Raw genomic sequence first — 13,600 nt, forward strand, 5'->3', positions numbered from 1 at the left:
GCATAAAATCAGGTCCACCTGTCATCTTGGCAGGACCTTCTGGAAGGCTCTCTTTTAAAGAAGATTTTGTACTACTTGTTCTACCACCTCCCCCCTTTGATGGTGGTGGTGGTGGCACTAATGGAGAGATGGTGCTTTCTCAAAAATGGTACTGAGTAGCCTTTGGATATAATTTCCCTGAACCAATTGTCTTGTATGATACGCAGTCATACAAAAGGGTAGAGGGCAAGACATTCCAAGCTTGTCTCTACAGTGGGACAAGTCAGGCAATGATTCAAGGCTAGTACTGCCTGAGCCCAGACAATGATCTGCTGGACCCTGGCTGATGTGGACCACTGCTACCTCTCAGATTGTGGCCATCATAGTCATTCCCTCTATACCTTGAATTCCTATCAAAGAGCTGCTAGTTCTGGGGCTACTAGGATTTCCTGAACCAAAGGTTTTGGACCCTTTTTTGTCCTTCTGAAAAACCCTCTGTGGGGCTGAAAATGTAATCTCAGCCAGAAAAGCAATTTACAAGAGAACAATGGGAGGATATATGTACTGCTCCCAAGTACACAACAAAGTCCAGAAGGTTTAGGATCTTTGGAATTGCTTCCATAGGTATATTTATATCCCAAGCAGGCATCAACATTTTTTTCATCAGGTAGATGGCAAATGTTGGAGGTATGATGGGGAAGAAAGAGCTAACTAGGAACATATGTTTTGAGTGTGTAATGAGATGACAGATTTTAAAAATTCCCCACAGAGTACATGGTTCAGCAAATGGATGCAACTAAGGAAATCATTTTTAGAGCTGGGACACAGGATCGGAAATGCCTAAACATAGCAAGACCTTAAGTTCTGTTGGCTGCCAAAAATGCAATTACTAGAAAATGAAAACAAAGTCTAACCCAACTGTATTTGAACTGTAATTGCACTGAATACTGTAAACGCTAAAAGAATTGGAAGAGGGATCTTTAGAAATTAGAAAGAGAAAATTACACAGAAGTAAAAGGAAATTGTGAGAACTCTACATGCAGAACACTGTTCAGGAGCAGGAGGAGTGAGGTTTATATGGAGGCATGAATTCAACAATTTATTTAATGTTAGACTAATGATAGTGACAAAGAAAAAAAGATGTGATATATAATTATGTAAATGGAAAAAAAGTTAGTATAGTTTGTTTTCTTTTCTGTTAATACTTGTTTGCCAGTGCCTTAAGTGATAACTTAATAAAGGTACTTGAACAAAATTAACTTCCGCATCTGTTGGCATTTGGTCCTCCTCCTTGCACTATTGCAGCTTATCTTTGATCTTCTGTCCAAAAGAGAGAAGAGCTGTCATATGGGGAGTTGACAAAAGATGCCTTAGTGTGATCCACAAATTTCTTTAAGTGGAGGGAGACCCAAAACCATTATGCTATGCTTAATCCCGCTGACCTATCCTGCTCCATCTACTACATTACAAATTAGCCTCATCGAATAATGAAGTAATGGAACTGAAGGACATTTGGGTCTCCAAGTTGCTTGCAAATATTGCCACTGGGCAGCTGAGTTTCAAACACATTTTCTGACATTTCTGAAGCCAAGTCAACACTCAAGTGGAAAACATACTTGAGGCACAGACATTCCTCCTTACACTACACATTATCTAGGATTCTTTGTTAAGATTCAAAGAAACTTCATTGCCATTTAGGAAACACAAGTGTTACTAAATGAAATTTTGAGTGTCAGCTCTTTTAAAGGAGAAAAACACAAAGACAGACATGATGGATATTAAAGAATAAACAACTATAGTACAAAACTAAATATCTAAGTAGCTATTGCAATGCTTGCACACTATTTATTACATTGGACAACACTGACTACTAGATAATTAACACATGAAAAGAAAAATACCCTATACACAGAGGTGAAAGTGGGTGATATTACACAAGGAAGTGACTGGAATTGCACTTAAATGAAAATATACTAATTTTAGTATGCAATAAATAAACAGAATTACTGTATGGAAAAAAAAGAAAAAGAATGAGAGTGTAACAATCTATTACAGTTTTGATACATTCATATTTATGTCTGCATTAATGAGTCTTATTGCAGATGGATAAAAACTGTTCATGAACCTGGAGGTCCTGCAGCGGATACTCCGCATCCCTCTGGTGATAATACTCTTGATGGCTCCTCTATGGAAGGTAATTAGAGCATTTATAAAGAGCTTTGCTTTTCTCAGCCTTCTTAGCAGTATAGTCGCTGGTAGACTTTTTAATAAGCTGGCCTGTGTTTGTACTCCGAGAGAGATCCTCTGATATATGTACCCCCAGGAACTTTGTAGTGTGGACTCTCTCCACTTCTTCACCATTGATCTTGAGGAGCAGGTGCATGGCAGAGCCATTTCTGAAGTCAATAATGATTTCTTTTATTAAGATGAATTTTAGTTAGTAAGACAAATGTTTTAAACATCCTCCAGGACTTCTTTCCTGGTGGCCTCTGGGACTTTGATGGCATCTACAAAAGGTCATTTGTTCCAGCTGGCATCCACAAAAGGTCATTTGTCCAGCTGGGTCTATCCTTGGGGTGTTGCAGCATTCTGTCTGGCTTGTGGGGAATACATTCTGTGACAACAGGGTCTTTCTAGGCTTTTACACAGGCCATGTTGATTACTTTTTTAGGTGGAGCACCACTCAAATTGCTGTAGACCTGTATGCTCAAATAAGGTGTCTTCTTTGGAAGAAGTGGGGTTTAATAGCCAAGATCCATTCTGCCGCATGACTTTCAAAACCACACCAAATGTGGTGTCCTCTAGAAGGGACTGTGGAGAAAGCGCTCCAGTACTCATGACTGAGGGACAAATATTCAGAGGGGGATTCTAAATGCTTCAATTTACACATTCTCATTCTGTGAAGGTGGGAGGAGAAACCTTGTTGAATTCTTGCCAGAAAAAGGATGCTCAGACCTGGGGAATATGAATGGCACAGTTGTAAAGGAAGGGTTTAACTTCCATGGCATTTATGGGTGGAATTGGATGTGTACGTGCCTGCTCTTACTGATCTGGTTCCTACAACACATAGACAACTCTACTGTCACAATCACAACAAAAGTCATCAACTTCAAATGTACAGGCCCCAATGTCAAAGGAAGAGCAACTTCAGCACTGACAGCTAGCAACGACTCTGGTGCAGACACAACAAAGGTAAGCTTTGGAGTCAAGGGGCTGATTACTGTCAAGGCAAAGATCAACAAGGGTCCAGAAAGGTATGGCACCAATGGAGAGTGACCATAAGCACAACTCCTTCAGGTCTAGTTGGGATCAGTGCTGATGGTACTGGGGCATATCAATCCATCAATGGTGACGACTTCAATGTAAAAAAAAAGGGAATGCTGCAGAGCCAAACATATCAGCAGAGATTCCTTGGTCAATTTCTATGTACATGGTATCAAAACTTGTCCCAGGGGAAAAAAAACAATCCAAAGTGGAATTTCTTCTCTGAAGTCCTTGGAAGCAGGAGGCACAGAACAAACCATACTATAGTTGAGCCTTTATGAATACTGACATTATTTTGCCCCAATCAAGTTGAGTAGGACTTCTAAATGACCATGGGAAGTGGAAGGATTTTGCTGATCATGGTCTTTTTTTTCTGCTTAAGCTGTTTCTTGGTGACTAAAGACATGTGAAAGTTCCCACTCTCCAACTCTGGGCAAAATCAGTTGGCCCTGAAAAAATCTTGATGGGGTAGTGAGGAGGGACACGATGGAGTGCAAACCAGACAGGGACCTGGCCAGAGTAGGGGAGAAACAGACATCCTTAGTACCTTGGCATGGGGAAAATTTCTCCAATACAGCAGGTCCTGTCTCTTCAAGCTATTTTTGTTTTTTCTCAATTTTTTGTGGCCAGTCTTTCTCCTGTCCTTTGTTCGAATCCTTTTACTTCTCTTCTAACAATGTCCTGATGTTTTTGTAAATGGAGCAGTCAGCATCAAGATGCCCAATCAAAATGCACACCACACAGAGTTTATGCCAATCTTATAGCAGGATCTTGTGTCCACACACTGAACATTTTAAACACAGACACTTAACCTACCATAAAGATACACACCAGAAACACCAATCAACTTCCAAAGGTAATTATATACAGACTACTTCACACCAAATAAATGGTATGAAGCACTATACCATAAACCAAGCCAATGGCCACTCAACAGTGCTGAATGTGTGACTCTGCATGGTTTTTCATCAAGGCACATAGAAAAATCACTTATCTGCTCTCCCGATAAGTAAAGAAAAGTACAGTTTTGTACCTACCATAAATGTAGATGTCCAAACTGGATAGCATCTGCAGTCATAACAAATGGGTTGTCCTGTCGTCAGGCAGCCCTTCGGTCAGCCGGATTCCAAAGTCTGTGTCCGGCTTCGGCTGATGTCGCACTTCACCCGACGTCATCTCTGCTGGTCTTCGGGTATAAAGGCATCAGCCGACGCCATTTTCCTCAGTGTTTCTTGCCCCAGATGCCAGTTGCCCTCGTGGAAGGCTAAATTTTGGATAAATGCCAATGTTTCCAAAAAGGTAGAAGGCAAACACAAAAAATAAGCATGTATGTACATATATACAAACAAATACACCATAAGAGACCCCCCCCCCCAGCTAGCTATTAGGAGGGTAAATACCCTAGGAGTACCACAGAGGGGAAGGAGGGAGGGTAATCCTGACTGCAGATGCTATCCAGTTCGGACATCTACATTTATGGTAGGTACAAAACTGTACTATGTCCTTCATGGATGCATCTGCAGTCATAACAAATGGGTAGAATACCATAGCCAAACTAGGGGAGGAGTAATAAAAATTATGGTGTAGTTAGGATCCCTTGCAGTACAGCAGTGGCAAACCCTGCTCGGGATCTAGAGTATAGAGGTAAATTATAATGCTTGGCAAATGTATGCACGGAGGTCCAAGTAGCCGCCTCAATAATGTCCTTGGTTGCCACTCCTCGTAAGAAAGCTGTGGTAGTGGCTGTAGCCCTTGTAGAATGAGGTCTTATGTTCTGTGGAACTGGTTTTCCATGGTAGGAGTAACAGAATCTTATGCAATTTCCTATCCATTTGGAGATTGTCTGTTTGGAAAATGCTTTTCCTTCCCTTCCTGTTGCATAGGCTACAAAAAGCTGGTCAGTTTTTCTGTTACTTTTGGTTCTGTCCAGGTAGTAGCGTAACTGTCTATGTACATCCAAGGTATGCAGCATTCTTTCCCCTCTGTTTTGTGGATTGGGAAAGAAGGTAGGTAGGTGGATTGCTTGGTTTAAAGAAACTCTGGATACCACCTTAGGCATAAATGTAGGATTAGTTCTCATGGACACCCTATCTTGATGGAAGATTAGGAAGGGTTGCACTGCCATTAAGGCCTGTAGTTCCGAAACCCTCCTTGCTGAGGTAATAGCCAGTAGGAAAGCAGTTTTCCATGACAGGTGTTGTAGATCTGCTGTTGCTGCTGGTTCAAACGGAGGGAGTGTCAACTTTTCTAGGACAAAGTTCAAGTCCCATGCTGGTAATGGTGGTTTCCTAGGAGGTTTTACATTCTTGATCCCTCTGAGGAACTGCCTGAGTAGAGGATGTGAGAAGACAGGTGGATCAAAGCTGTATTCTGCTGAAATAGCTGATGCATGTATCTTGATGGAGGAATAGGACAGGCCTGTATGTAGAAGCTCTGCCAAGTACTCCAGAATGTTAGCAATATCTATGTTCGACACATCTTTTCCTCTTTCAGTACTCCAAATGACAAACCTTTTCCATTTTCCTGCATAGTTCCTTCTTGTTGAAGGTCTGCGGGCTTCAAGGATAATGTCTTTAACCCTTTGGGAAAGGTCTGGGTTAGTTGCTGCTATGTGATGTTCCAGGCAGTCAGTTGCAAGGTTTTTAGGTTTGGATGCATGATGTTGTAGTTGTTCTGAGTTAACATCAAAGGCATCAGGGGTATTGACCACATTTTCTCCCGAGACATGCTCATCAGCAATGGGTACCAGTGTTGTCTTGGCCAGTTCGGAGCTATCAGGATTATCCTTGGACGTTCCTCTTTGATTTTCAGTAGTACCTTGTGCATCAAGGGAAGAGGTGGAAATGCATATGCTGTCAGGCCTTTCCAGCTGAAGGATAGAGAGTCCACCTTCCATGCAAGTGGGTGGAATGTCCTTGTGCAGAATTTTTTGAGCTGGTGATTGAGTGGGGAAGCGAATAGATCTATTTGTGGTATTCCCCATTTCTTTGTGATGGCTTTGAAGATGTCCGGGTGTAGCATCCATTCGTGAGCATCCGAGGTGGTTCTGCTTAAAATGTCTGCTAGGGTGTTCTCTTTTCCCAGTACAAATATTGCCTGTAACTGGATGTTGTAGCTGAGAGCCAGATTCCAAAGGTCCAAAGTCATTCTGCATAGGGGGTATGAATGAGTGCCTCCCTGTTTGTTGATGTACCACATGACTGTGGTGTTGTCTGTCCTTATCATCAAATGGCCTTCTTTGAGGAATGGTCTGAATTTTTGGATTGCCAGTTTTACTGCCAGCATTTCTTTTTGGTTTATGTGCAGGTGCAGCTGGTCCTGAGTCCACAATCCTTGTACGCATTTGTCCAGCATGTGCGCCCCCCATCCTAGGTCTGAGGCGTCCGTTGTGATGGTTTGGCTTGCTCGAAAGTTGTGGAAGGGTAAGCCTGGGTTTGACTGGCATGTTTGAGCCCACCATAGGAACTCCTGTTTTAGGCATGGGATTAGTGGTATTTCTGTTTCTAAGCTGTGCCTGTGTTGAGACCATAAATTCTTTAGGTACCACTGTAGCTTTCTCATATGTAGTCTGGCATGTGGGACCAAGATTATACATGATGCCATGAAGCCCAAGACCTGCAGAATTTTTCTTGCTGTTAGTTTGTTCTGCTTTGTTAATGCCAAGAAGTAAAGAGGGAGCTCTTTTTGTTTTTCTGCAGTTAGGAATGCCATTTGTTTTACTGTGTCCAATTCCGCGCCCAAGAATGTTCTTGTTTGGGATGGTATCAGCCTTGACTTTTGTAAATTGACTGTGTATCCCAGGGCTTGTAGCAAGTAAATGACCCTTTGTAAATCTGTTGTCAGCTTGCTTTTGTTGTCCACTTCTAACAGGCAGTCGTCCAGGTATGGATAAATTTGGATTCCCTGTACTCTGCAGTGAGCGATTACTGATGCCAGGCATTTTGTGAATACTCTGGGCGCAGTAGATAAGCCAAAGGGCAGTGCTGAGAATTGATAATGCTCTGATCCTGCAAGAAATCTGAGGTATCTTCTGCAATTTGGTCGAATGGGGACGTGCAGGTATGCCTCCTTGAGATCTAGAGTTACCAGCCAACACTCCTTGCCCAGCATGGGAAGAAGTTGCTGTAGGGTCAGCATTTTGAATTTTGGGACAATGATGTATGTGTTTAAGATGGACAGGTTGAGAATAGGTCTCCAGCTTTTCTCTTTTCTTGGCACTAGGAAGAGTCTGGAGTAGAATCCTTTGCCCTGTTCTGCTATTGGTACTCTTTCCACAGCTCTCATCTTGGTTAATTCCGCTATCTGCTGCAGAGCTTCTATTTTTTGATTTGGAGGCAGGTTTGGCATTCCTCTTTTTACTGGTAAGGTGTGGAAGTGGAACCGGTAGCCTTGGTCTATGGTTTGCAAAATCCACTTGTCTTTTGTGATATAGTGCCAATTTTTCGAAAATAAGGCTAACTTTCCGCCTAATGGTGCTGCTATTTGCTCCCTGGTAGGCGGAGTCAGAGCCAAGTCACTGTGATTGTCCTGTTGCAGTGGCAGTGGTTGTGTCTGTGCCTCGGTTATTGCCTTGCCACTGTCGTCCTCTGTAGGCACCTCCTCTGGATTGGTTTCTGCCTCTAGAGCGTCTATTCCTGCCCCTTTGGGATCTTGTGGAGTCAGGAAAGGACCAATTTTTGGCAGGCCAGTTCCTGCTAAACCTTGGGGGCTGAACCTGTAAGAAATCTTTAACTGTTTGTACAGATTTTGCCTTTTCTTCCATTTTCTTCATTACCTGCTGGGCAGGTTCCCCAAATAGACTGGCCTTATCCATAGGAGCATCTAATAGCTTTGCTTTAACATGATCCGGTAAGACCTGTTCTTTCAACCATGCGTGCCTTCTTATCACTGTGCCAGTCATGGCTGATCTAAATGAAGCCTCCAGTGCATCATAGCCACATTTTAAAGAATGGTTACTAACCTGCTGGATGTTATTCACCATTTCTAATACATATTTCTTATCTAAAGATTCATCAGAGGACAGTTTTTTAGTTAACTGATCAAGCATAAACTCTTGGTATTGGATCATGTGAAACTGACAGTTTAAAGCTCTAGCTGAGAGAGTAGCAGAGGTGTAAACTTTCTTCCCCCATCTCTCTAAGGACCTGGATTCCCTTTCAGAGGGAATAGGGTTTTTGCTGTGGTCGAGGCTACTGCCTTAGGCCCCTGGGATATAGTTTCGGGGTCTGCAAGTGGGGCCTTGTATAGGTGGTGATGAGTGTCTGGCACCCTGTAAAATCTATCTGGTTTGGCAGGGGCTGGAGGTAAAGAATCAGGTGCAGTGCAGACATCATTAAATGCATCGTCCACAACAGGCAGAACAGGAGGTATAGCTAAGGGCCTATGTTGTGGTAAGTGCAGAAAAGTCCTAAGCCTTTTCTTGAATCTGAGAAATCTTGTCCCTGCCATTGGAATTGTTCTCTCATGGCATGTAAGGTTTCCCCAAAGGAAAATTCCTCTGGAGGAGAGGCAGCTGGAATGGATTCTTCAGCATCGGAATCTTCATAAGTGGAAAAAGGAGCCTCTGGCTGGTCTGTAATGTCTGAGTCATCCGCAGAATCATCAGAGGACACTGGCTCGGGGGGCTCTGCTCTAGGTCTCTTTTCTGGGGGCTGAGAGGCCCTGTCTGGGTGAGATTGGGATCCCCTAATTAAGGATATTAAATCTTCTGCCAGAGTAAGCATTTGTGAACTAGAAGTGGGCCTGTGTGGGGGGGGGGTTTAACAGGCACTGAGATTTAGCAGATTTGGCTGCTTTAGCCCTGGCAAAGGCCTCAATAGACATGGCTGCAGGAGGCCTAGCAGCACCACGTGCTGGGGTAGAGACATCCAAAGGGATGGTGTCTGATAAATCACTAGGAACCACAGTTGTAGGTAAAATTTCTGAGGCCGATTCAGGTAAAGTAGCAGGAGCCTCAGTAGTAGTCATGGATTCGGCTGAATATTGATCAGTTTTCTCGGTTTCGGCCAAAACCGAGACACTCGCGGCTTGCTTAACCGTGGTTTCGGCCGAAACCGCAGACCGCGAGTGTCGGTCTTTTTCTTTGAGTTTTTTAACAATTTGGGTAGTCGGAGGATCCGACGGCATAATGTACGCAAAATCTGAGCAGAAAAACTGTTCAGCAAACTCCGACCGACGCCTAAGCGTTCGTCGGTTGAAGGAAGCACAGGCCGAACAGGCTGCTACGTCGTGGTCTGGGCCTAAGCAAGGCAGACAGTAAGAGTGGAAATCTTTATGAGGTATTTGTTTCCCACAAGTTAAACAGTTATTGACTTTTTCTGACATCGGCTGAGGCAAGAAAGAGTCCCCAACGGGGTACTTAGCTTTTTAGAAGTCTTCGAAGTAGTATTCGGTAGTAGTAATCTCTGGATCTGACCGACCGGCACTTGCGAACAGCTTCTGCTTCGGGCGCCACGCGGCAAGAAAGACTGAGGAAAATGGCGTCGGCTGATGCCTTTATACCCGAAGACCAGCAGAGATAACGTTGGGTGAAGTGCGACATCAGCCGAAGCCGGACCCAGACTTTGGAATCCGGCCGACCGAAGGGCTGCCTGACGACAGGACAACCCATTTGTTATGACTGCAGATGCATCCATGAAGGACATCTTCTAATGCTCCTGCTGACTACAAGCTGACTGCAAGATGTCATTGATGCCAAATGCAGCAACAACATCTAAACAGTCAACAATCAGTAGCACATTATGGGGTGAAGGGAGGGGTTTGAGCTGGCAATGTTAAGTTGCTGCTAGAAGATTGATGCCTGTGGTGACCGGTCCCACAAGTTTCTAGTGTCGAGACGATACCAACTTAAATGTTGAATTAAAAAAAAAAAAAGAGAGAGAGAGACAAGTGAGAACAAGATTAACAGTCATTCTGCTAAGCTTCTGTACACAAGAGTTATCAAAAAATACTTTCTCAACAGTAACCTTTGTAAACTTACGCATATTACTAAAACACTCCTTAGATTTCTCTTCAGCACACTGCAGTTGCACCTCCTCCTCTCGTTCTGTGAAATTCTCCTTCTACAATACTTTATCTTTTGTCAACCCCTTACTTCTTTCCCATCCCTCCTCTTATTACCATTTTTTAAATACATTTTCATTTTATCCTCCTCACTAGCTATCCCCTTTTAAGAAATTCCTATCTTCCTTAACAACTACTGAATAATTTCCATAATCCACTCTTTAAAGTCCTATCTTATTAACAGATAACTAGGAAAGTGCCAATGTCTCATTTCTGTGGCATTATTCTGTAGCTTTATCTTAATGTTTTTGATTGGTGGAGGATATGGCATAGTTACTAGAAGAATCTGAAAGCTTTCAATTAAATACATAAGGTCCTGTGATATATAACTTCCCTCCAGTCTAGCCCCTGTGATATATAACTTCCCTCCAGTCTAGCCCCGTTGTCATCTTAGGGAATAGGTAAACTCTGTTCAAGTTCCTGCTACTGAATTTACATCTTCCTAATCAAATATTTCCATATACTTCAGGTATATACCCTCTTTTGTTGCACTTTGTCTTCTAGGCCTCACTGGTATATCCTCACTAATGCAAATCAGGTTCCAGTCTATAAGCATAAGTAATATTCCCTGATGAAAGCTTATTATTTCACCCATAACTTTCCTAAGCTCCATAACTGCAACTTTAGATGGAATATAAATACATCCCATCTTAATCTTCCTCACTTGCAAATAACCCTTTACTACTACAAACTTGCCACCACATACACACGCGCGCGCACACACACATACACAGCTGAAAAACACTGAACAGATTTGATGTGCATATCAAAACATGTCATTTTATATTTTTACATGGAATGGCGGTTAGAGTACCCCCTTGACCAGACAACTGTGAATTGTTTTGCACAGGAATAGTTAAAAGTTCTACCTTGGCACCACTGCAGAACCATGGCAACCAAGCATATTCTTCTTGGCACTCCACAGGGGAGCTGCAGAGGACAGCATCTGATCAGTTATTCTATATCTTTTTAATAATAGTCAGTGTTTTTTTAAATAATCTGCATACTCAAGTACCACCACCATCACTACCACCACCCTGTAGTTTGTCTACCTTGCAGGAACACTTTTGCAAGAGACAAAGTTGCAATCTGTGGAACTCTGTACAAAAGGCTGTCAATCCTTGAACAGAAAGTGTCACCTCGTAAGGATTTGACTTGAGCATTGACAGCACCAAGGGTAGTGAGTGAAGGGAGGGAAAAACTCTTCAAAATCAAGGAAATAATTTTTTAGCAGGATATAAAGTTTTCCTCACTTACCCTGATGAAAGAATATAAGCAGATAGACATCCAGTTTGTTAACAGCTTCTCCACTACTGTTTCAGTTCTAAAGAAGAAATACAAAAATAGTGATCAATATACATTACTTCCTTCTCATGTTTAAGACTCTCCCTCCCTCTTTTTGGTAACATTACATAATTAGGTTCCATCCCTCTTTCTTGTAACATTATATAATCACAATGATTATTCACTTGCAGTGATTATTTTGTGATGAAGTGTTTCTGCATCTCTTACACATGCAATCACATCACGTAGCTGCTAGGTATCCACAACAGTTACATGAATGAACATAGTGGCACAGAGTATTGTAACCCTTAGAATGCCAACACCGTCTCATTATAAAGATGCATCTCGCCCCTACTAGCTATTTATCAGAGCAGGTGAAAAAGGGTACCCTGAATTGTACTGGATGTAGACCTCAACTTTGTATCCATTGTCTACTAAAGCATCCAGATCTAGAAATGCAAAAAGTTTTTATATCATTGAAAAACTCTTCAGCGTACAAGAATATTTCTATTAATGACTTTCACAGAACGTGGAAATACTACAGGAGTTTAAAGGACTAGCTCCAAAACATCCAATAGACAGATATGGCATCAGAATTAGACTACATATTCAAAAGCATATTATAAAACTGAGCACATTTTCTGTGCTGCAAACTACCATCAGTGCAACTTTCTTTGCCACATCACTGGATTGTACGATTATTTTTGAGTGAATGGCTGTAAGCCTCCAGGTGAAGTTTATTCCTCATTCTAATAATAAGAACATGTACAGTTTATCAACCATGTCATGAATGTGCTTTTGGATACTGATTTAGAAAACGTGTAAGCATCCCATGCCAAAAAAAAAAAACAATGAATATATGCATGGTTCTTTTTGAAATCAGGATCCCAGGTGAAATTCTGGACCACAACCAAAGTAGAACTTCAAGTGTGAATATATGGGAACATACACCAGGTCTGAGGCTGCCATACCAGAGAGTATCCCACCCACTCAAAGTACAATGGTCTCTCAAGTCAAGTACATACAAGAAGTGCAGCTTGGAAGGCTCAGCTGCTATGACAGAGGAGATGTGCATGGGGGACCACTTTCAGTCTTTACTGCATTTAATGAAACTGCACTTTATTTGGGGTAATAACCAGGACTAAAAGTTTAGAGTTTCCAACTTCTGACTGGAAGCCTTTAACAAAGTAACTGAACTTCTTCACACCAGATCAATATAACCTCTTTTCATTTATATAATGATTCATTAATTTACTAGTCAAGTGTGTTTATCTTTGTATACCCTTTACAGCTGCATTCTGGGTCAAATGCAAAAGAAAACAGTGACACTTGTGAAACCCTTTATCATAGGTCCCACTCAAAGGAAGACAGAACAGCAATGTTCACTACATAGATAAGTACAAAGCAGAACATATGCATGAAACAACAGATACAAAACAATTAACAAGGTCCCATACACTATCCCAGAATATACTTGAGAGAACACAGTTTACAGCAAAACAATTCTCTGCAGTTATAATGTAGTCAAAAGGCAAAATACAATGAACATAAGAAGCTAGCTCCATAGCTCTGCCCATGCCACAAATGACTAATTCATACAGATACACAGGCAGTACAGAAGCTAGCAAGAACTGATGAGTGAGAGATGTTGTGCCCTCCTCTACCAAAGAACAGGGGGAAATGCAGATGGCCGAGTCCTACCACAGCAGTACCCTCAAAGAGGACACGTGGAAGTGCAGCTCCTCTACTAGGGTCTATATAAAGGACATAAGCCTGCCAAGGAACACTTGGCACTTTAGCTGAACACTAAGCATTTGCAGATGCAAGAATCTACACTGTAACATGAGCATGCTTAACATCACACTGTCAAGATAATGCGGGTGGTGTAAAGGCTTACACAGCATGATTTAAAAATAGTACAAGTTGGGAAAATAAGAAAATGCTCAAGTTTTAGTAACCATATACACAAGAATGTTCAAGGGTAGAAAGGAAGATGGCTGCTGATTGAGGA

The 13,600-nt window shown here is 42.1% G+C and overlaps 1 protein-coding gene across 1 annotated transcript in view; it reads right to left on the reverse strand.

The window, feature by feature from the left end:
- LOC122808326 (plexin-B3-like) overlaps nt 1-13,600 on the reverse strand; it is a 2,760,797-nt gene that overhangs the window by 1,038,175 nt on the left and 1,709,022 nt on the right. The window contains exon 22 of the mRNA XM_044079291.1: nt 11,563-11,629. Coding sequence (XP_043935226.1) covers nt 11,563-11,629 — 67 coding nt within the window. The remainder of the gene's footprint in view (nt 1-11,562; nt 11,630-13,600) is intronic.

Source organism: Protopterus annectens, chromosome 8.part0, assembly GCF_019279795.1.
Source record: "Protopterus annectens isolate FY-2018-M chromosome 8.part0, PAN1.0, whole genome shotgun sequence".
In the NCBI taxonomy this organism is placed as follows: Eukaryota; Metazoa; Chordata; order Ceratodontiformes; family Protopteridae; genus Protopterus; species Protopterus annectens.